Raw genomic sequence first — 25,088 nt, 5'->3', positions numbered from 1 at the left:
GTATATGAAGATTAATTTTTGAACATTTTCACTGTTTAAAATAATTAGTTATAATAATAATAACAATGAATGTCGAGTATTTCTTCTTAATTGTTTTGTTTCAATCTATTTAACTTTGATAAATGGATATGAATAATTATTTTTAGAATACGTATTATATTTGATCCAATTGTATTCATGAATTATGATTCGATAGGTGTTTTAATGTTTATGATTTATATAGTTTTAAATGATTCATTTTTGCTTGCTTAAATGAGTATTATATGTTGGATTGTTTATCTTTGGGGTATTTAGACTTTGGTCCTAACAATAGTTAGTTTATTAGGGTTTGGTTCAGAAAAACTTGAATATTAGGATTTAGTTTTAGTTCTGGTTGTTAAATGTTAGTCAACTGAGTTGACTGTGGTCAATCTCCAAATGACAATAATACCCCTCGCGTGCAACATCACGTGAATATATAAGTTAGACTTTGATACAAGAAATAAGGTCATCTTCTAAGACTTGGTCCCTACTGTTATTTGACAAATTAGAGTTTAGTCCTACTTGTCAACCATTAAAGAATGGGCTGAAACAGGAGCCTGAACAACCAGAGGCGCTAAGATGACCTAACTACTATGAAGAAAGCAAAGCTCTCTCAGTGTTTACCAGGACCAGACGAAATAGTGGTTTTTCTCGACTAAGAAGCTCTCTCCAACTAGTGCGGGACCAGTAGTACCTAAAGCTAGATCAACTTGTGAATCTTGCTCCTCAACCTGAATAACCTTCTGGCCAGAGAATGCAAGACCAGGGTCCTTGGTTGGCAAGGTAACCTTCTGGCCAGAGAATGCAAGACCAGGGTCCTTGGTTGGCAAGGTAACCTTCTGGCCAGAGAATGCAAGACCAGGGTCCTTGGTTGGCAAGGTATCAACACGCTCCTCAAGCTTGGATGCACATCTATATCTGATGTCCTCCCTTCAGGTTGTTCCTCTTCACATTTAAGTCGCATTAGAAGGAATGAAGTGGCTAAGAAAAGAAGTAATGGAGATTGCTCTGCTAGTGGAATAATAAATAGAGAGTCTTATGCTAGTGCAAATGTAAGTGGAGACTGTACTGCTAGTGTAATTAAAAGTGCAGAGGGTTCTTCCAGTCGAAATGTAGGGAGAGAGAGTTCTTCTAAAGGAGGGTGTTCTGCTACTGCAAAGTCATTAACTGGTAGAAGGTCAAGCACCAGGGGTTATTTGTCCAGTCCTAAACTCTCCCACTCTGATCAGTCAACACAGCAGGCTTCTAAAAGGACTAGAAAGCAATCTTTAAGTAGGGATGCTGTTGCCTGTGATCCTATTTTCTGGAGTATGGGAATTGTTATGCCTTTTTGATGTGTGGGATTCTATCTACTGTCATGGCGATGATTAGTTGGATATAAATAAGTAAACTTTTTTGTTTCACCCACTGTTTGATGAGTCTGCCTAATCTTACCATGAAATTTATTTTGAATCACTGACACTAGTTGAACATGTAGGTTTGCAACCGTTGTAAAAACATCAAACTGAAGCCGAGACTCTTGAAACTACTCTTCCCTTAAGCCACATCACCAGCAGTGCTACTCTCTTCGTGTGGATACCACTGCCTGTTGTAGAACCACTGAGAATCTCCAAGAACTGCTTCGCTGTCCTGGTTACGGTGCCAGGAGTAGCTGAGTAACTAGGTTGTGGCTCTGTAAACCTGCACATAGAAAATGGCACGTCATTCAAGAAGACGCTACATAATGTTGTTGTAACGAGGTTAAAAGCAGGAAGACTTACTTATTCGCAAGGCCTTCAATGTTTCCTCCATCGCCGCTTGTAATGTAAACCGGTGCAGATGAGTTTAACACTGGTGTGCAATTCCCATTTGAAACTTTGTATACTCTATTTGAAATTCTCACCTGTAGCAGTCTAGCAGATATAAAGAAAATTACAAATTAGAACAGTACTAAGAACTTAAGATTGATTCATGTAGTAAAAAGGTCACAAACTGAAACTTACCGATCTCTCATAAGCATGGGGTCTCTGATCTATTCACCTTTGAGAACTTGTTTTGAATCCAAACATACTGCGGTGTATATTTTCCTGCACAGGAAATCCAACCATATGCAATTATCAACTTGTTAAACATTCTATTCACTTGCAAGATTGTTTACCATGAAAAGAACTATTGAGCACAGGTAGATTGTTTACCATAAGCTGAATATGATGAAAGAACAATGATATACGCCGAGGCACGTTTGATTGAGTACAAATCAGTCTCAAATTTTTCCAGCTAAATTATCTCAACGTACTTCTAAATTTGATTCAAGCAAAATCGCGGTAAACACATCTACAAATTATAATAGTGAATTCTAAGCTCACCTCATTATTAACCTTTTACGACCCAGCTCTTTTACCAAAAGGGTGTGTGTCTAACCACTCCTTTCCAAAGAGGTTTCTGCAACATAAACAAAAGATGTAATGCAAAAGTGCTTTCCCCGCACCTGGTGGTCCATAAAGAATGACTCTTTATCACAGTCACAGTAATAAATAGCGACTGCAAATAGAACATCAAGTCCAGGAGAAATTATCTTTGGAGGAGAAACCCTAAGACTCTAATTGGCCGCTCAATAACCTGAGGAAATAAAAACAGAGGACAGAAAAATTAATTCAACATATTGACACAATCACACCCAAAACATGTATTTGCTGTGACAAGGAATAAGACATAGTACCAATCATAGCATATGACTGCCCATAATATCGTGAAAAAAAAAAACTGAGCGAGTAAAAATTGTAAGAACACCAACCTGTTGATCTCACTGTTTGATCGATACACTACAAAGTAAGCTATAAGAGATATTTCAACTATCATTATCAATATCATCCTCTCCCTGAACCAAGCAGGCGGGTGATACACCATACCAGTATTGCCCATACAAAACTGGTCTTTCACGTCTCGTAAGTGACATTCTAGTTCCCTATAGAAAGGACATTTTAACATTCTTAGATGTATTCCAGAGAAGGTCATTTGGTCATTCATAGATGTATTCTAGTTCCCTTTGATTTCCTTAATGAGCATTTGAACTCTAAGAGCTCGGATGTAGGACACGAGAATGTAATGCATGCAACAATTGTTGCATCAACAAGACTTAAACACTACCAAAGATGTACAAAACATGATAAACCATTGGTAATCTATCTCAAGCAGTGCTTTTACCCAAATTATCTGATAAATCCCTAAATGTCCAACATTTTGATAAGAGACAATCTAATTTAATAAAAGAGCTTCTTAATAAATGCAGATTGATAACCATACAGGCATACATGCATTAAAAGAATCAAAGAACAGATTTTCAGATGTTGAAGCTTAAATCAAGCTCATACATGCATCATCACTTGAAATTAGGAAAAAACTTAAAAAATTGGAATTTAAAGACGGAATCAAAGCACTATAACACTTGATAGAAACAATAGTATGTGATAGGCATTGATCGGTTCATACCTCTGAGAATAAGAAATGGAGATTATCGTGCTTCGATTAAGGTTTAAACCTTCCTCCAAAACTTTATAGGCTACAACACTCATGTTTAAGCTTATACTTACCTGACCATGGAAAACAAAAGTTGGAAGATAATTCAACTTGTATTAAGTTGGGACTGATTCCGTATAAGCCTTCTTCCCCCAAACGTCCCCCCCTTTCTTCATTATTATTATTTTTTTCTATTCTCAACCCAAAACAAACTTAACAACTAACCATGTGTGGGGTGTAAGTTGTCATTCAATAGCTTTTCAATAACCAAACTAGAGACCTTAGCACTACCAATTAGTTAAGAAATTATAAATTATAAAGTACTCACTATTCAGGATTCATGTGAGAAATTAGAAACGGGATTTGGAATGATCCCAAAAATAATGAATAATTGCGAGACAGAAATAAATGAAAAGTTGGACTGAAATGTGATATGTGAAAATGATCTCAAGAGGCTACTTGAACATCATAACTTTGACAATATAAAAGTGAAAACCATTAAACACCTTTGAACTAGCACACTTTGAAAACATAAAGTGAAAACCATTAAAATTCTCACCTTGACTCGAATTAATAAAAGAAAGAGATGAATCCTGCCTCCCCAAATCTGTCAAATTGACATTGCCAATCACAGTTAAAATGGATTTATATATATATGAAAAAAAATTAAAGAGAGGGAGGGAGTTTCAGTTGAGGCGGCTAACCTTGGGAGAGAGAGAGTGAGAGAAGCGAAGGAGTTGCAACAAGGGTTGAAGATAATTATTTGCCGAATTTTCCAATGGAATTTTTTTTGTGATATCAAGCACTGCCAAACTTGGCAAATGACAATTTCCAACATTTGCCTGTTGACGATATCTAGAACATCATTTGGTACACAATATCAACAGATGTTGCATGTAAATGACATATGCAAAAAACTCAAGCTTGTAATCAACATACAACTTTCCCATTTTGCCTCTGTTCATTGATGAACTGCAGGATACTGGAGTGTTACGAAATAAAAGGCCTCAGAATGTTACTTAATGACACCAGAGGAACCATTTACAACAAAGTACCATTTTGGAAAGCTCCTTTACATTGTATTATTGCACCATTGAATTCAAGCTGGCATCAAAATCCTAGAACCACCAACTACGTGCAAACATAAGGCGAAGCATATAGTAACAATAGCAGCAGACTTGGCGGTAATATATCTCAACACGTCCATGCCCCTCTCAACAACCTCCTCATGAACAACCTTGGCACTTATCTTCAAACCATCCAACATTCTCCGCAACGAGAAATCCAAGAAAGATCTTACTGTCTCAAACGTGACCCTTCCAGTCACATCTAGAACAAGTCGCCTGTTGCTCGGTACCGCTAGTGTAGAGGAAACCTTATTGACCCAACCACTATCCTTAATATCAAACGAGTTTCTTGATTTCAAGTCCCTCGACGAATTTCCCAGCTCAAAACCCTCATCTCTAACCGTATACGGAACTTCCCCCTGATCAAAATCCAAAGAAGACGAAGTCGAACTTCCATCCAATTTCGCATCCGAATTTGAACTCATGAGCACCTGATGAGATGTTTTCACAAGGGTTTCAATAGCACCATTACATACCGATACCAAAATATCCCTCACCTTAGTTCCATGCTTTGGGTTAGCCAAACCCGAGAATATATCATCATAAGTATTAACATCCATCGTCTTATCAAGATAAACAGCAACAGCAGTAGTAACAAACAATTGAATGGAATCAGCAATTAACTCTTTACACTTATCATTGCAAATCACACTTACCCATTTCTGCTCTTCACTAGAAGATTGATTACCATCTCCTGAATAAAAGGCCATAACCAAATTCCTAGCAAAACTACCAACAACAACAGAAGCAAAACCCGTACCTGCAGTCGAAAACAGCTTATCTAAAACCCGATCACCAGTCTCCTCACCCCCATCACTCTTGGCATCCAACTTATAACCCCTCAAAACCCCCAAAGTCAACGCCTGTGTAACTCTAACAACAGACTCTGAAAACTCCTCTGACCTCGCAATTTTCGATATTTGTTTCAAACTATTCGGAATTTCATCGGAATCAGATTTAAGAAACTGATTCAAATCATTAGAAACAATCCCAATTGTCTCCGTCGAATCGGAGACAACTTGGATTAAAGAAATTACGGTTCCAATAAGTTTCATTAGTTTCTTTCTTTTTTTAACTACACAAGGTAAGTTATGTAGCTTGTAAACGCTATACCCAGTAATTCCGAATGCTGCGAGTAGGAGAATCCATTTTTTCCTTCTTTTTGAGTAGTCTAAACCTTTGCTTATAAATTCTAAATCCATTCAGATGGGCGAAATAGAAAGCCGTGAGAGAACAGAGGAAGACGAAGTAGTTGGACGGGAGGGTAATGATGTCCACAGAAAATATATTATATTCAGCTTTTTTTTTGTTCTTGTTGTGTTTTGTATTTGGGATTTTGGGCACGCACTTCGAGTCAATTTATGGCAACTACGAGTAAAAAGCCAATACGACTTGGGGATTAGATGCCAATGGGCCGGGTTTGGACCGTTTAGGACTGCAAGATCCCTTTCACCGAAATTCAATAATATTTCAGAGACTTTTTTTTTAATGCGCAGAGTTGTAAATGCACTAAATGTGCAGTGTTCTGGACGTTCGATTTCGAATCTCTTATCAAACCTAAAGGGTGCTGTATTTGGCGCCACCAGAATTGGATTGGGCAGCCTCCAGCACAAGCCCAAATCGCAAAGCCCAATACACCCCCCTTCCATCGCGAAACCGGAAAAATCTCCCTTAACCGGTCATCTCTCTCGCGCAAACCCTTCGAACCCTAACAAAAAAAACCCAAAAACAATCCAATAGTATTGAACCATTCCAATCCATGATTTAATCTAATCACGAAACAATCCAATTGCGAAATTTAATCCAATTCTGCTGAAATTTAATCCAATCGCGATCCAATCCAATCCAACATTCGAGCTTTTGCAATTTCGCTATTGAAGCTTTTGCAAGTTGGGAGAGCGGTGAAAGCTTAAAATTTCGTCATTTCCAGTTGTTTGATTCTTGCATTGTACTCTTTGATTCATTTCTAGTATGAAGGTACGAACTGAAATTTATTGGATTGTGGTTTGTTCCTGATTAGTGTTTTTAATGACCCAACTCGATTTGTGTTATGAAGTTTAATTGCATTGGCTATATATACTATTTTGGAAACATCTCATGTGCTTGAGGTGTTTGGTTTTGTCGTTGGTGTTCCTTTGTGTGTTTGAGATGTTGTGTCTTCGCAGTTGGTGCTCCTTTGTATGTTTAGCCATGAAACTGTATCTTTTGGTTGTACATTGCTTTTTTGTTACACAATATGATTGTCACTATTGAAGGATATCGACCCTTCAAATCTGAATTTATAGATAACCCATTCAACCGTAATTTTTTTTTAAACCAGTGTTTTGAGAGAGTTTATAAGCAAGGAGGCATTCAATATTGAATGACTATCGTAGGCTCGTAGCCATGACTGTAACACAACATAGGCGCACCAAACGGTAAGCACCCCTACTGTCTTAACTAGTCGAGGGACCCTTCTTGCTGGGGTTATGAGAGATGCATAGCCACTGCTTACCGTTAGAGATGACATTTTTGAAGTATTTGGTGATGTTAGATATTCGGTGATGTTAGATATATGTTGTATGTACATTGGTGATGTTAGATGCATAGCCCACCTTGTGTGGCATGTTCGTTAAGGTCAGACCAGCTTTGATGTTTCAAGATGCAAGCTATCCTACCTCTTTATGGTTGTTGTAATTTGAGAGCATGTATTAGTATCCTTTAGGGCTGTACAGTGTCTTATGATGTGGGGCTTAAGGATATGGTTAGAAACGAACATTGTGGTGGACGAGTCAATGAGCAAAGCGGGCCAAAACCCCACTAAGAACAGTAATGAGATGCAAGTGTACTTGTGTTTAAACCTGAGTGTTTGATTTGGTTCAGTTATCATTTTGATTTACTTGTGTTTGAACCGAAAGTGTTAAACTAGTGTTGTTATTTTTAGATAAAGTTTGTGATGAATCTTGTTATATTGGATGGCTATTGTTTTGGTAAAAGTTTTTGACCACATTTCTTTTAGTTAACTATTTTTTAATATATGTTTACTAGATTATTGGTAGTTTGGGTAGCGACTTCCGTTAGCTCTTGTCAAGGATGGTAGTGAAGCCATAATGGTTTAAGTGATTCATATTAGCTATTTCCATTGCCCAGAAGTTAAGTTGTAAGAGTGAATTATATGGCTCTGAAACTTGATATGTTGTTGCATTTCGTGGTCATCTACAAATTTCTTTGAAAGTTATGACCCATGTTAACTGGAATGAAGATTAGGAAGAACTGAGCAGTTCAACTTTAGACTTAAGTGTGTTCATTTATTAATTTCTTAGAGTGGTTTGAGTGTTTAGTAATGAACCCTATTCTGTAAGTGTTGTGAATTGTGTTTCCCGGGATGGTGATTTAGGAAGAATTGAGCAGTCCAACTTGAGAGATAAGACTGATAGACCTTGAGCGGGTGTTCATTTAGAAAATTTTTAGTGTGTTTAGTGTGTTTCGAGTGTTTACTATTTTATTTTGTGAGGGCTCATTGAGATGAAATCTTATTTACAATAGTTATGGCAAGAGGACCTTGAGCTTGTGTGTGCAAGGATAAATTTGCTCTGTTATTATGGTTTCACTGATAAATTTGTCTTTTGCATTGGTTCTTTACCGAATAGGAGAAGTGGTCAATTATTTCTTTGGTGATTAGACTAGATTTAGGGTAGTGGGGGGAAACGATTATCTTTTATGCAAAATAAGGAAAGAATAAATTGAGTCCCTTCATTGTACTTCACCCTATGTCCACTTAAGAGAAAAAAAAAGTTTTTTTTCTCTTGGATGTTAAGAGCCTAACTGTGAACTCGCCAAGTTTTGTCAGTAGTTCATATGTTTTGGTATAAGACTCCACTTGGTTCTTATCATCATGTCCTCCACTCGCGGAACACAAAGAACTTTCCTAATGTGTGCATGGTCATCTTGATTAAGAAAATGAAAAAGTGAGAACAGCTGGAAAAGAAGATTTCTAACACAACACACAAATTTAGTATGTCTAAGGCACTAGGGGAGATCTTGTAACAGCTTAATTATTACTTTCGTTTAGTATGAAAAATTTACTCTCGTTTTTTTGTTAAGAAAGTTAATTGATGCCAAGCAGTCGGAAATATATGGATTTCGCAGTATAAGTGTTCGATCAATGTATTCATAATATTTACTCTTTGACATCTGTTAATAGTTTCTTGTAACTTGTAGTGGTTGTCTTTTCTTAATACTGTTAATATTGTTAACAAGTTACAAGACATATAACCATGGCGTTTTGAAAGAACAAAAACTTTTCTTTTGGAAGTCTATCTTTTCCTTCTACTTGCGTCCACCTATTATGCGGCTAGAAATTGTATTGTGGGTTGAATATTTTATAGGGTGTTATGTACATATGGTTGTTGGAAGGATGTCATTATTGATTTCCAGGTTATGACAGGTTTAAGTATACGAAATGTTGACTAAACAAAGGAAACTCTGCCCAAAATTCGATAAAATTTGGATAGTGTAACGCCTCATTCTATTTCTTCATATATACTTGGAGTTATCATAGCAAGCTTATAAGTATATTAGTTTTACGATTGGGATGATCTCTTTTTTCTAGTGGTTTTCTTTGTACATTGTTTATTTAAATATAGTTTACTAATACTTGTTTAATTTTTCTTTGTAGCGATGGGTCCTCGATCAAAGAATGTGAAGAATGTAGCGAAAACTACATTCAAGGTGTTAAGAAATTGTTTGGTGGCGGTTCCTCTTGCGGTGACGCAATTGGAAGAAAAAGACAAAAGGCAGACGGCTTAACGACATCAGCGCGTAGAGGGGACCATTTGGAAAAAGAGGTTTCTGAGGTTGATCCGTCTAGTGAAGATAGTGTAGATAGTGTAGATAGTGATACTAATGTAGGTTTAGATGTAAATATGGACAAAGAGAATAGTATAGTAGAAGAGGAGAGTGAGGGGAGTGAGGAGGAGGGTGAGGAGGAGGATGAGCAGGATGATGATGTGGAAGAATATGTGGTAGAAGACATACCACCAGTGGAAGAAGCACCTCCGGTATTGGATTTCGTAAGAAAATCCAATGATGATTTGGAGTTTCAAAGAGGTGTGTATGGGGGAGGCCCGTATGAGTCAGAGTTGTTGTATGACTATGCAGTGCATGTCGCTCGCGATGTTTGGGAGAGAAGGGTAATATTTTGTTTTTCTTGTATACTTTGATTTTATTTTACAAAATCTTTTGTTTTTGTTCATATATATCTAATGCGTGCTTGGTTGTTCAGGAGGATCGCGGAGTGTTGAAGTGTGTTTCACACTTAGCGAAGTTATCCTAATGGGATTTCAAAAATGAATGTGAAAGGTCTCCGAGATTTGCCGTGCAGTTGAGAAGGACTGGGTTGTTTGATTTCGTGGAAGGTTATCACGAGCATATGGATCCACCATTGATCTCTGCGTTTGTGGAGAGATGGCATCCGAAGACCAACACCTTCTATATGCCAGTTGGGGAGATGACTGTGACTTTGGACGATGTTGTCCAAATCTGTGGAGTCACAGTTAGAGGAAGAGCGGTGCAAAGGGACGATGAAAGTGAACTTACAACAATCGATAAATCTCCTACATCTTGGTCTGGGGCTCCCTATTGATTTGATTAGGGCGGAGATGGAATCTAGCAGGTTCACTTCAAAAGTAAGGCTAGAATTCATCCGGAAGCATTTTGCGAACAAGGTTCATGATAGCCCTATATGTGACGCTGCTGGGAAGGTGGTAAAGAAGGCCTCGAGTTTCCAGGATGTTCAACGGACTATTAGAGCTTTTATCCTATTTTTCTTTGGATGTGCCGTTTTTACTAACAAGTCTGGGACTGGAGTGCCTATATGTTATCTGAGGCTGTTGTTGAAATTCAGTGAGATAGAAGAGTATGCATGGGGTGCAGCAATTTTGGCATTTTTATATAGAGGTCTCGGTCGCCACATGTAATGCGAAGGTGAAAGGGGTTACAGGCTATATGACTCTTCTACAGGTAAAACTTGAGTATTTTAGAGTTCATTTTTTTTAATGTTAATTTTATTACTCTATCAATATGTTAACTATTTGTGTATATCTAGGCATGGATCTATGAGTATTTTCCGGTATTCATGACAGTCCCAAACTTCAACTATATCTCGTCTCAGCCGCGTGCTCATAGACACATCCCAGTCGCTCCACATTATTACAATACAACGTATGCATTGCAGTTTTATCGAGCGATAATTGATGATTTGAATGAGTTCAATGTAAGTATTAAATTCAATGTATGTAACTATTTAAGTTTGTTTATATATTTTTTTTAGTAATTGATCATTGGAGTTGTTAATGACACATTTGATTTTGTTTCAGGTTGTTTGGCATCCCTACAAAAATGTCAGAGATACAAACCCGATCGATGACATTGCATTTTTTGAGGGATTGCTATGTTTTTTCAACATTGTCGAGCTTTTTACGGCCATAAAGGGTGGTGCGTCGGTTAGGTCACGTCGGCTTTGTACCTAAAGATCCTCCAATACCAAATTGGAGAACAAGAACTGTGGCAGGACGCGGGTATGAGGTGAGCTGGACCAATATTGGGCCACTTTACTAGGAGTCGTGGCAGAATCACGTGATTCAACCCTGCGACCGAGGACCTATCTCGTCTTATCCATGGGAGTGTCATCAAAACTACATGACTTGGTATGCGAGGAATTCTCATGTAGTTTTGGTGAACCCTGAGCTTCTTCCTATTCATCCCTCCCTGGAGACACTGCTTAATTGTTCACCGATTGTAAGTATTGTGATTTTTAATTGAGTTTCTCTAACTGTGATTTTTTGCATTCGATTGGTAACTTATCTTGATTTTTCTTTTTTCGACAGAATGACGTCATCGATGAAACCAATCGTTTGCTAGAGAGAGGTCTGCAATTGGCTGGGAATGATATGCCAGAGGAAGCAAGGTCCTCCTTCGACCAGGCGTACAACTTGACTAGGTGCAAGTACATTGGTGGGAGCTATAGTTGATTTGTTTCAGTTTAGAGTTTGTAACTTTGTAATTTGTTTGATGGATGGATTATTTGAAACTTTGTTAACTTTGTTTCAGTTTAGGGTTTGTAATTTTGTTAACTTCGAATGAATGGATGGATATGATGTTTGAATGAATGTTGGATGTTTGAATGGATGAATGAAAATGTTTGAATGGAATTTAATGAATATGAATGGATGAATTTGATGAATGAGTATTTGATATTTGATGTTTGAATGGAATTAAGTGGAATTTGATGAATATGAAAGTGTTGTAAAAACAAAATGAATTTTGATTTTTTTTTTCCAAACGACCCAACCGCATCGTTTGGCATAAAGGCCAAACGACCTCATCAGATCATTTTCCTTTTATACCAAACGACTTCGGCAGATCATTCTCTTTTAATCCCAAACGACCCGGCCCATACACATCGTTTGGCCTTTATACCAAACGACATGGACACATCGTTTGGTATAAAGGCCAAACGACTTCGCTAGATCGTTTGACTTTTATACCAAACAACATGGTCACATCGTTTAGTATAAAATACAAATGACTTGCTCATGTCGTTTTTCTTTAATCCTAAACGATGTGGCTGGCGTTTGGGATTAAAGCAAAACGACTTGACCGTGTAGTTTCGGTCATTATTGACAACATACGAACATTATTTCAAATCACTCGATTGCAGTCTGAATCAACTAGTCGACCACTCGATTGCCATCCAAATCAACTTAGTCTATCATTCAATTTCTAAATCACTCGATTGCCGTCCGAATCAACTTAGTCGATCGCTCTATTTCCAAATCACTCGATTGCCGTCCGAATCAACTTAGTCGATTACTCGATTTCCAAATCAAATCAAATAAAAGCCCTAACATTATTTCCAAATAACATAAAAATAAAATCAAATTACACTTGTTCCAAATTACATCAAAATATCAAATTACATCAATATATCACTTAATCAATCGCTCGATTTCCAAATCACTCGATTGCCGTCCGAATCAACTTAGTCGATTACTCGATTTCCAAATCAAATCAAATAAAAGCCCTAACATTGATAACATAAAAATCAAATCAAATTACACTTGTTCCAAATTACATCAAAATACAAATTACATCAAAATATCATATCGACAACATACAAACAACTTAGTCGATAACATGTACTATTGGGTCTTCAACGAGCTCATTTTCCCATATTAAATTGGGAATGTTCAATGCCATAAATTGCAATTGCCTTACTGTCAAGGCCAAATTCCAACTTTCAGCAATATCATATCGAGCTCTAAGCCATTGACGACATTGGAGGAATCGGACAATCTTCAACAAGTTCAACATTGACAAAATGATTTCCACCAACATGTGCGCTACCCAACACTTGGGTCACTCTCTGAGGATTTGCTTGGGTTCTCAGCGGCATAAGAAGGAAGCATTGACGAGCTCCTAAATGCAGAAGGACAACATTAAATCTTGAAGCAAATAAGTATCCAGCAAAGGGCATGCTCATCCTTCATGTAGGATTTCCTTCATCGAATAAAAAACCTCACTTTGATTGTACAAAGTACAATAAAGGGGGAGGTTGTCAGTAAGCTCTTCGTACAACTCCCTTCTCATCTGTGGCCATTCTTCTTGACTTCTTCCTAATGCAATGCAGAAAGCTCTATAACCGCAGTTGCCATCGCCAACAGGGTCATGGACTCTAACAATGTATTTATGCATTTCTTCAGGAATATCCAACCCGTAATCCTTAGGACCCCTCGTTTTTCCAAAGTCTAAGCCATCTCTCACATTTCGTAGTGTGACTGTTTTTGGAGAAGGCTTATTTCTTAGTGTGGTTGTTTTTGGTGTTTTTGGAGAAGGTTTATTTCTTGGTGTGGTTGTTTTTGGTGTTTTTGGAGAAGGCTTATTTGTTGGTGTGGTGTGGATGTTTTGGGTTGGTATTTTTGGAGAAGACTTCTTTCTTGGTGTTGTGTGGGTGTTTTGGGTGGGAGTAGTGTTTGGTTGTGACGAGACCCACTCTTCATGGTCACGTTGAGAATGTTCAAAATGAGATGGATCTCGCTTTGAAGAGTTATCATCTCGGTTGGAGCTTTTTCTGCTGCAGCTACCTTCGGCCGACCTTTGGTTTTTGCTTCCTCACGAGGCGGTACTAGCCATGTACTTTCTGGTACGGCAATCTCCATAAGCTTCCTAATCATAACCCTCTGCTCTTCTTCAGAAACCATTGCAAACCTATTCATGAACAAGTCCATCGAAGGTGCAACATCGGGACCAACACCCATTACATTGGGAGAAGCGGACAATGTTTTCCAAAGGGGTTGATAGCGATCAAAGGGATGGACCGCTCTTGCTCTTCAAACTCAATTAATTCATGAGCACATGGCAGTCCATGGCTCGTGCGCAAATAACACCAACACCTTATCTCTCCATCTTTAACACGCTTTACGCGGGTATCTATTTCTTCAAATAACAAGTCCAAACACTTGCGTGAGACAAGGCCTCTCGAGTTCACTTAAACAAAGAAATCCGGTGGTGGTCTTTGAAGTTACAATCATACTTCTCTCGAAGGTAGCTCTAATGTCGGACATCTGGATCTCTAGAATCGGGTGGATTAAGCTAAACATACTCAAAAAATCATGACAGTTTGCATTTCCTAGTACATGCTTCACCTAAGCATGAGACCCTTCAACTTTATTGGTCGTTGTACTCCCAAAGTGAATGTGTTGGTCAGTCCAACAACATACAAATCGATCCCTGTGAGGAAACCAAGTCTCTCGCAAATAACAAACAAAATTGGAGTACTCAACCCTGTAATATTTTTCCAAAGAATCCCATCTACGCTGGAAAATAACCTCTGTCTTCGATTAGACTACAGTGTTCCACGAGAACTGGGCCTTCTCTACAAGTTCTGTAGTTGGAAAAATATCGTAACATTTTGAAAAGACGCACGTAGCGATATGCCATATACATAGATGCTTGTGTGCGTTAGGGAAAACTCTGTCAGCGGCACTCATCAGGGCCAAGTCCCTGTCAGACATGATCACAGATGGGCTTATGTCACCAAGCAAGCCACTAAAATGATGCAGAGCCCACTCATAGTCGACTGTTGTTTCAGACTGAAGCAGCACCTGACACACGGTGAAAAATTTCCACGTTGAAGTCACCCCAACAAACTGTATGAAAGGCCACCAATACCTGTTAGTTTTGTAGGTAGCGTCTAACATGAAAACTGTTGGAAAAGTCTGAGCCAACTTAACACCTTCTGGATGGGCCCATAACAATCCCGTTATCTCCTCGGTATTCTCATCCTGTCTCAACTCCTCAAAATAATGTTCTTTTGCTAACAACACACGCAATCTCTGCAATTGTGTGAGACCATTCATATCAAATTTCCTCACCTTCTGCATTGCAGTGTAGACTTGGGATATACTAGAGATGTTATCATGATACCTATTCTTGATAGAATCCAAAATTTGTTTAGGTTTTATTCCACACTTACTCATCTCTGACAAATACTCGAACTCTGGAACGGTTAGTCGAGTAGCAAATGCATGTCCTTCAAGGGTCTTCGCCAATGGATGATTGTGAACACCATTAAGAACGACAATTTTCCAACTATCGACAGTGCCGTGTTGGAAAACACCTTTTAACTTAAATGGACGTCCCGATTTCTTGGTTCCTGACCTTCTCTTATTAGCCCTCTCTTCGCCTTCCTTCTTGTGTGACCGATACACACCCGAGCACTCGCAAACCAAATTCAATCTTGCTACTCGGTTTCATTTGGCATACTCTGACTTTTCAATGACTACAACAACATTAACTTGTCTTCCTTTAGCGGTTGCCCAACCGATTGCCTCGCTACGTGTATGAAAGACCTAAACACATAAAAAACAACAACTATTATTAATACACTAATAAAATTACATGTAGAAAATTTAAAAAAAAGAAATCAATGCCTACTCAATCATACCTCTTCTGTAGTAAAAAATTCTGTTGTATCACTTAAAATCGGTTGACAATCCACATCATTCGAGTTTGCAGAGGATCGGTTCCCGGATAGCGGCAAAAAATTATACATATAAAAGAATAAAACAAGAGTCTCAAACAATTTGCATTTAGTTTCAAAGTCACAAAAAAAAAAAAAACTTTTAATTAAATTTAGTCCAAACGACCCAGCCATGTAGTTTCATAGAGGGTCCAAACGACCCGGCCATGTAGTTCTATAGTGTCCCCAAACGACCCGGAGAAGTCGTTCTATAGTTTTACCAAACGACCCAGCCATGTAGTCCTATAGTGTAACCAAACGACCCGGACATGTCGTTCTATAGTGTTCTCAAACTACACTGCCATGTCGTTCTATAGTGTTCCCAAACGACCCAGCCATGTCGTTTGGGCTCGGGTTTTACATTCATTCGTTTTGCATCCATTCAATCAATCAAGTGTTTTGTATTCATTTTAATCAAGTGTTACCTCATTATTTAGGTTTGCACTTTGTCGTCGACGATTTCTCGGCATTTCATTTGCTCGACTTGTCGCATCTTCAAATTCTTCACCTTGACCTTCAACATTTTGTTCCACTTCTTCACTTTCAATCTATCTTCTATTTTCTCCTTCTCTAATTTGTTGTTCTTCTCTAATTTGTTGTTGTACCTCAAATACTTCTTCTTCATCTTCATGTTCTATTTAGAGAAACTTAAGTATTCTAATATGTAGAGAAACTTGAGTATTCTATGTAAACCCTAAACTCTAAACTGAGTGAATAAGTATTCTATATATGTTTGAAATTTTGATATATTTCAAATAATTGAGTGAAATATATTTGTAAACCCTAAACTCTAAACCCCCCAAACTAATTTACAATTGAATAAAAAAAATGAAAAATAACAATTTTAGATATAAAACAAATTATTATTTTAGATTTGGATATAATTGAGTGAAATATGTTTGAAATTAATTTTTTTTATGTCGGTACGAAATTTGTAAATCCTAAACCCTAAACCCAAGCCCCAAACTAGTTTATGATTCAAAATTTGAAAAAGAAAATAATAAATAATAAGTTTATAAATAAAACAAATTATTATTTTGAATAATTAAGTAAAATATGTTAGTATGAAATTTGTAAACAACTCTAAACCCTAAATCCCAACCTAGTTTATGATTCACAATTTTAAAAATAAAATAAAAAATAACAAGTTTAGATATAAAACAAATTATTATTTCAAATAATTAAGTGAAATATGTTGGTACGAAATTTCTAAACCCCGAACCCTGAACTCCAAACCCAAACTAGTTTATGATTCACAATTGAAAAAATAATAATAATAACAAGTTTAGATATAAAACAAATTATTATTTTAGATTTTAGCATGTTTGATTACATGTTTTAACTTGGTTATAAAGATATTATGTCATAACAGATAAAGAGTGCAGAGTGCATGTAGTTTTATTGATGTAATTATGTTGTTTCTAACCCAATTTTTTAAATCGGATTTCAATTTTTCTAATTCAATTAAAATCGTTTGAGTGCGTTTGGATGCGTTTGAGTGCGTTTGGAATCGTTTGAGTGCATGTCCACGTCGTTTGAGTGTATACTCAAACTACGCGGCCATATAGTTTGAGTGTACACTCAAACTACATGACCACGTCGTTTGATTGTATACTCAAACTACGCGGCCATATCGTTTGAGTGTACACTCAAACTACATGACCATGTCGTTTGATTGTATACTCAAACTACGCGGCCATATCATTTGAGTGTACACTCAAACTACATGACCAAGTCGTTTGATTGTATACTCAAACTACATGGACAAGTCGTTTGAGTGTTACTCACACTAACACTCAAACTACGTGGTCATATCACTCAAACAACTTGGTCATGTAGTTTGAGTATACACTCAAACGATATGGTCACGTAGTTTGAGTGTACACTCAAACGACGGGTACATGTCGTTTGAGTGTACACTCAAACGATATGGTCACGTAGTTTGAGTGTTAGTGTGAGTAACACTCAAACGACTTGTCTATATCGTTTGAGTATACACTTAAACGACTTGGCCATGTAGTTTGAGTGAACTCAAACTCAAACTAACACTCAAACGACGTGACCTTGTAGTTTGAGTGTACACTCAAACGATGTGACCACGTAATTTGAGTATACACTCAAACGATGTGGTCATGTAGTTTGAGTGTGCACTCAAACGACGTGGTCATATCGTTTGTGTGTATACTCAAACGACTTGGCCAAGTCGTTTGAGTGTACACTCAAACTACGTGACCACGTCGTTTGAGTGTAAACAGAAACGGCCCGGAGAGTTTGTTTTGGCAATACCGGTTGAATTGGTTGCTGGGCTTGGGCTTTGATGGCAAACTTGTAATATGACAAATTTGTAAAATTTCTTTTTTTTTGAGGGGTTGCCCAATCCAATTTGATGAGTGCCCGATGGAATCACCAACCTAAATAAGAGTAAAACTGGTAGATCAGTTGTTTAACCTGCTACACCAAGTCATGAATTTCTATGTGTTTCCTAAATTCTCTCCCTCCTCCTTTAACAAAAAAACACTCTCCACCCTTAAATAAGAGACATGAGTCGTGCCCTTTTAAATTGATCTGACAGGTACGAGTTCTTCGATCAGGTACTCTTTCTCTCTCGATTTCTTTAATTCTAGTGGATTTCAATTTCAATATTTGTTTATGTCTCTCCCTCACACTCAATCATCCAATTACATGTACTCAAGTTTGTTTGATTAATTGCATATTTTCAATTGATGTGTTTGTTTGTGATAAAATCGTGGCTGATTGGACAGAGGCAAGGTTTTAGACTTGGAGGTAAAACATTAGTGGACGATTGTTTGTTGCTGATCGAATAAAAGAACTAATCAAATATAAAGGATTACAGGTATTCCAGTAATTAGTAATTGTTACTTCCTTCTGCGCCTATTTTGTTGCCGAAGATATACTTTTTTTGGCTTGTTAAAAAAGTTCCATAGAGAACATACAAATGTATACTGATGACAGTATAAACGGCTGGCCTCCCAACTATGTTGGCCCTCTATTAGAACACTAGTGTAACAACCTAATTAGTCATCTTTCAAATCTGAAACATCTCAAGCTTGGTCATAGGGCACTGAGTTTGAGATAACGGTGATACTGTTATAGAGCACAACAGCTGTAGTCATATCAGTAGCCTAACTTCATAATATGTACAGTTTGTAGGGGAGTGATATTCTCTATCCAGCACGCGCCTAACATGGTGGAAATGACACATCGACCTATGGATCCAGGTCGCATCCATGACCTAGTAGAACGCTATAGACAGATCGTAGTATCACGCGAACTACGCTAGGAAGTGACACAGATACCCTTTCCAGAAGCAATCATGACTAAAGGTGTACTTGCACATATCTTTGCCGTCAACCCCCGGTCGGTCACGCCGCAAGTTACTTATCTGATGACACTCCACATCATTCTGGCCGGACTATGAGGGCGGTTCTCGCGTGTTACCCCGATCTCCACCCCTCGTTTGGGACACCCTTTACACGTGGTGGGCAAGGATACACTCGATATCTATAAATACCTCCCCTATGAACGCCCGGACTGATTCTACTCTCCCCATAAAACCAAGAGTAAGAAGACGAGGCGGTTAAGCTCTCAGTCGAACTCGGTCTATCCAATAACCTATTCCAGTCCCCCATTGACTGTTTGTAAGGGAAAGCCAAATCACACCTTTACATTGGCACCGTCTGTGGTCTCGATTACTTGAGAAACCAAACCATTTCCAAACAAATCCGTAGCCAAAACTCTCAAGCCCACGAAGCATGGCAAGCCTCGAAGCTCAACTCCACATTTTAGCAGGATAACTAGGGACAGTGAATGAGCAAATAGCTGAGCTCAGGCAAGAAAACGTCACACTACGTGCACAAGTGGATACACAGAACCCACTAGGTGTCACCGCAGAGGACGACGTCGTCAACGTCAGTCAACAGATCAACGAGCTGAGCCAAAGGCTCGACAAAAACGCGGTAAAGAAAGACTTCACCCAGATAGTGCAAAAGATGCTGAAAACCTACCGCGCATCTCCATTTGCTGTTGAGTTACTCCACAAAGTCTCTCCTCCAGACTTCGTCCAACCACGGTTCCCAATGTACGATGGCCGCACATGCCCATGCCAGCATATAGCCCGGTATGTTCAAAGTCTAGCACTCTACAGTGCACCAGAGTTCGACCACCTTCATTGCAGACTATTTCTGGCTAGTCTAAAAGATGGCCCACTCGACTGGTTCTTCTCCCTCGAGGCTGACTCGATAAAAAGCTTCGAACAGCTCACCGACCTGTTCGCAGGCCAGTACGTCCATAATAGACGTAAGAAGGGCAATCTCAATTCACTCTTTCAGCTTGCTCTCGGTAAGGAGGAAACCTTCCGCTCCTTTTTAAGTCGGTTCAAAACAGAACTTTTAGACATGGAAAGTGGCCTCAAAGAGTCATTTGTTGCAGCGGCTTTCACAAACGCCTGCCGCACCCGCAACTTGCGACTCACGGATCACTCCCGAAGAGAACTAGAAGCGTTGGCGGTATGCGCTCGAGTTGATAGGTACATCAAGTTACAAGAAGGTTTGAAAAATCATAACCAAGAAGAAGAAGAAACAGAAGAAGGAGAGGTTTACGAGGTAACATCATCCTCTAAAAAACGACCCCGACAACAAGGGCAGCCCTCCAAACCCAAACCAAGCAATGACCGAGAATTCGCCGTACTCACCAGATCTCCTAGTTACATACTAGATAAGATCAAACGAGTTGCCTAATACCGACCTGCAGCCAGCAGATTGCCCCGACCAGCCCTACTGCGCGTTCCACCGAGCTAAGTGCCATGAGACCGACGTGTGCTGGGGGCTCAAGCATTATTTGCAGGATCTCGTCGAAGCCGGACACATCAAGCAATACACCAACATACCCGACGATGACCTGCGCCACAAACTCATGGCCCCCGCGGAATCGTATCCCCACCCCGGCGTAGCGATCGAGGAGGTCCCAAGGTCGTTCTCCGCGGTAGAGGGCGTTCGAGGAGACCGATCCGATCAAGATCGCCGCCCGACCATCAATAGGTCGCGCGAGCATGATGAACCATCCACATGATCACGCCGGGGATGATTCCGTTACAAACTTCGAGAAAAAAAAGAAGGCGTTGGCCCTTCATGAAGTTTACAACTTTTCTTCACACAGCCGCACTCCACGCCACGCAGATTCGGACGCAGTCGGGGAGATATCACCTTCTCGAGGCCGACCTCAACAAGGTTTGCCTCCCCGACAACAACGGCCTTTTCGTGGTCCACGTCAAAATCAGCGGGCCGGACCGTCAAAGCGAGTTTTGATAGATCCTCGCAGCTCATGCGATATTTTGTTCTACCATACGATCCAAGAGATGAACCTGCCAAAGTCGGTCTTCATAAACCCAATCGCAACCCTCTTTGGATTCAATGGCTCCAGGGCCGACCCAATAGGAGACATCATACTCGATCTCGGTGGGCTCGAGAAGACAAGGTCACTTCAACGCAGCGTTTCAGCCGCCCCTCGATACCAAGTCGTCTTACAACGCCATTCTAGGACGATGATGGATCCATCAAATGCAGGAAGTACCATCCACTTTGCATCAAGTGATCTGTTTTCCTGGCCCGAGGGGAATGATGGAGCTTCGAAGCAACCAGCTCGAGGCCTATCATTGTAACCAGATCATCGCAGCGAACAAGATCACCGAATCTCCCATAGCGAACGAGCCCAGCCCGCTGACTATACAATGGCCAAAGACTTAGTGGCCGAGGTCAGAGCCAGCGCAACAAAACAGAACGCTGGGGGCTCCAACAAGAACTTCCTCTCACCAGCCCGGATCCCGACCTCCACCAAGGCAGCAGTTATCCCAGCGTTGCAAATCCTTGAGGTCGCCCCAGTAGAGAGCGTCACATGCAAATAGAGCCTAGAATTAAGCCCCCCACCGACTCAACCGGTAGCCGTAGCAGCTAAAACCATCGGTTTCTGTTGTCACGGTAAACAGCGAAGTCACCTCGACCACTGTCGTCGAACCACGTAAGACGCTCCGCTCTTTACAGCTACTATAGCCAGTCATCAGACCAGCACAACATCTGCAAAGTGCAATCCTCCAGAGAGCACTCAAACTGCACAGAACCCGGCACCGACTGAAGAAAGGCATCAAGTGAATCTGGGAACAAAAGACGACCCTAAACTCGTCTATGTCGGGGCTAACCTCGACCCCACACTTAAAGCTCATCTTGTAAATTTTCTTTCCATGAATAAAGATGTGTTCGCTTGGTCATATATCGACGTACCTGGTATAGATCCTAGCGTTGCATGCCATCGGTTAAACGTCAACCCTGGTGCCAAACCAGTTCGACAATGACCTAGAAGATTGTCATTACGTTTTCAAAAAGCAGTCAACGATGAGGTCGATAAACTCAAACAAGTTGGTTTCATCCGGAAGGTCGATTACCTAGATTGGGTAGCAAACATAGTGGCCGTTCCAAAAAAGAATGGTACAGTCCGCCTGTGCGTCGACTTCACCAACGTCAACCAAGAAACACCTAAGGACAGCTTCCCACTACCTAGAATCGACCGACTTGTCGACCAGACTTGTGGGCACGAGCTGTTATCATTCATGGATGCATATAGTGGGTACAACCAAATACCACTCGCTGAAGAAGATCAGGAGAATACCTCATTCATCACTGAGCAAGGAATTTATTGTTACAACGTTTCTCCGTTCGGTTGAAGAACGCGGGGCGACATATCAACGATCGGTGGCCCGACATGTTCGGGACATGTTAGGAGATACCATGGAGGTCTACATCGACGACATGGTTGTCAAAAGCAAAAAAGCAGGCGACTACCTTACTCACCTTGAGCAAGCGTTCTCCAGATTACGAAGAACCGGAATGAAGCTGAACCCAGAGAAGTGCCTTTTTGGAGCGTCCTACGGAAAATTTCTGGGATATCAGGTCTCGCAGCGAGGTATCAAAGCGAATCCAGACCAAATTCGGGCGTTCTTAGACATGCCCGACCCACAAACAAAAAAATAGATACAAAAGTTGTCAGGCATGGTCGCTGCACTCAACCGATTCATATCGAGAGCGTCAGATAAGTGCCGACCGTTCCTACAGATACTGAAAAAAGGCGAGCAGTTCTCATGGAACGATCAATGCCACCAAGCATTCTCCACTCTCAAGGAATACCTCACAACACCCCCCGTCTTAGCTAAACCGACAGATGGAGAAACTCTGGGGCTCTATCTGGCAGTATCAGACTTCGCCATCAGTTCGGTTCTATTCAAAGAGGAACACAATTCAGAAAAGCTGATCTACTTCACAAGTAAGATGCTCACTCCAGCTGAGAAGAATTATTCCCACGTGGAGAGAGCAGTGCTTGCTTTATTATACTCGGCAAGAAAATTCAGACCTTACTTCCAAGCCCATCCAATCAAAGTACTTAGCGATCTCCCATTGAAGAGGATCCTTCACAAGGAAAATAAGACCACTAGGATGGCAATCTGGGCCGAAGAATTGGGAGAGCACCACATGGACTTCGTCCCCCGCACATTGCAGAAGGGTCAGATCATCGCAGACTTCCTAGCAGATTTTCCAGTCGACGACCCTAATCGGGAGGCAGAAGCAGAGGTCGTACCCACAAAAGCAAACATAAAAACAGTCTGGTCCCTCTACGTAGATGGTTCTAGCAACCCAGGAGGCAGTGATATCGGAATCGTTTTAGTATCTCCCGAGGGAGCTATGATCGAAAGCAGTTCGCATAGACTTTGCAACTTCCAATAACGGCTGAGAATTACGAGGCACTAATAATGGGCTGCGTGCGTCAATCGGCAATCCATTTCGGTGTAAAGGAGCTCAAATCTTTAGTGACTTCATGAACCGGTTGTTCGCCGGATCGCCAAAAGAGTACACTACCAACGAAGATAACCTTTCCAAGTACCTTCAAGTTGTTAATGAATTACTTCCTTCTTTCATCAGAGCTACGGTACACCATTTTTTGCGTGACGAGAACCGTCACGCAGATAGCTTTAGCGTACCTAGCCACTCAGACACAGAACTGTGCCCCTAGACAATTGACCATTGAAGTGGTCGATCGACCAGCTTACCAAGCGGACCATGTCTTAGAAATCGACACTGTGCCTCTCTGCGGAGATCGGATGAGGCGGGCGTGGATCGCCTATTAAACGGTACATCAAAGACGCGATGCGGCCCGGTTGAGCCGCGTGCCAAAGCCCGGGAAGATGTCGCACCAGGCACGTAGCTATTGTTTGGTAAATGACAGATTATTTCGCAAATCCGCTGGGGGACCTCATCTGAGATGCATCAGTCCAGAACAAGGCCAGTTAATTTTTGCTGAAATTCATGAAGGAGAGTGTGGAAATCATGCTGGAGATCGCTCATTGGCCCATAAAGCGATCTCCCAAGGATACTTCTGGCCCCGTATGCAGATTGATGCCAAAACGTATGTCCTCAAGTGTGTCAAATGTCAAACATTTGGTCACAACATCATACAGCCAGCCCGCGAACTGATCAACATCGCGAGCCCTGGGCCGTTCCACATGTGGGGCATGGACATTATGGGACCATTCATCCCTCAGAAAAGTACCGGCTTCCGTTTTGTCTTAGCTGCCACGGATTACTTCACTAAGTGGGTCGAAGCAGTTCCGTTGGCACACGTCAAAGAGTCACATGTCAAGAATTTCATTTGGACTCATATCATCACCAGATTTGGCTTACCACACACACTAGTGATGGACAACGGTTCCAGTTCAAAGGGCAAAACAATCGAGAGTTCCCGCCAAGTGGAAGATCGTTCATGCATTCTCCACTCCCCGAAGACGCTCAAAGCAATGGATGGCGGGATGCCAGCAACAAAGCCATTCTAGAGAATTTGAAGAAAAGATTGAAAAGAACAAGAGCCAATGGCCAAATCAGCTCGAGAACATACTATGGGCTCACCGCACCTACCGGCTTCGCTCGGCCAGGGCGAATCACCATTTTCCTTATGTTATAGCACGTAGCCGTCATCCCCATCGAAATGACAATCCCGACAACCTCGATCCGAGCTTGTCGAAGTCAGGTCATAATGATTTCGATATTAGCTCGAGAGGTCGACCTCCTCAAGGCGAGCGGCGATCTAGCAGCTATCAGAATAGCATCCTACCAACAAATCCTAAAGCGATCCTACAACAAACGAGTACATCCTCGATCTTTTCAACCTGGGGATCTAGTCTTGAAAAAAACTCAAGATGACTCTAAGCTAGCGCCAACGTGGGAAGGCCCTTACATAGTGGAACGCGTAGTTGGCAATGGAGCGTATTGGATTAAAACCCAAGAAGGGAAGTTATTGCCACGACCTTGGAACACGTACTTGCTAAAAAA

At 40.4% G+C, this 25,088-nt stretch overlaps 1 protein-coding gene across 10 annotated transcripts; it reads right to left on the bottom strand.

Annotated features, from left to right (window-relative positions):
* Positions 1–1,392: 1,392 nt before the first annotated feature.
* Positions 1,393–5,999, bottom strand: LOC147485863 (Carbohydrate-binding protein). 10 transcript variants are annotated; one of them, XM_086570715.1, is made up of 8 exons: positions 4,221–5,981; positions 4,076–4,123; positions 3,490–3,590; positions 2,795–2,965; positions 2,367–2,619; positions 2,004–2,087; positions 1,782–1,903; positions 1,393–1,701 (listed from the first exon to the last, which is right to left on the bottom strand). In XM_086570715.1, exon 1 carries the CDS (start codon positions 5,843–5,845, stop codon positions 4,616–4,618), a length of 1,230 nt encoding a protein of 409 aa, XP_086426841.1. In that variant the 5' UTR covers positions 5,846–5,981; the 3' UTR covers positions 1,393–1,701; positions 1,782–1,903; positions 2,004–2,087; positions 2,367–2,619; positions 2,795–2,965; positions 3,490–3,590; positions 4,076–4,123; positions 4,221–4,615. The 10 variants fall into 10 exon arrangements, with proteins under 10 accessions (XP_086426841.1, XP_086426843.1, XP_086426839.1 ...); XM_086570717.1 differs by lacking the exon at positions 2,795–2,965 and having other exon boundaries at positions 4,221–4,371; positions 4,456–5,981; XM_086570713.1 differs by lacking the exon at positions 2,795–2,965 and having other exon boundaries at positions 1,782–1,913; positions 4,221–4,358; positions 4,456–5,981.
* Positions 6,000–25,088: the final 19,089 nt, after the last annotated feature.

The sequence above is a fragment of the Coptis chinensis genome, chromosome 7 (assembly GCF_015680905.1).
Source record: "Coptis chinensis isolate HL-2020 chromosome 7, ASM1568090v1, whole genome shotgun sequence".
Taxonomy (NCBI): Eukaryota; Viridiplantae; Streptophyta; class Magnoliopsida; order Ranunculales; family Ranunculaceae; genus Coptis; species Coptis chinensis.
The sequence above is the reverse complement of the archived record's forward strand: the minus strand, read 5'-3'. Positions and strand labels throughout refer to the sequence as shown.

What these genes read in the sequence shown, in the direction of transcription:
- LOC147485863 (XM_086570710.1), bottom strand. Translation starts at nt 5,845, where the DNA reads ATGGATTTAGAATTTATAAGCAAAGGTTTAGACTACTCAAAAAGAAGG.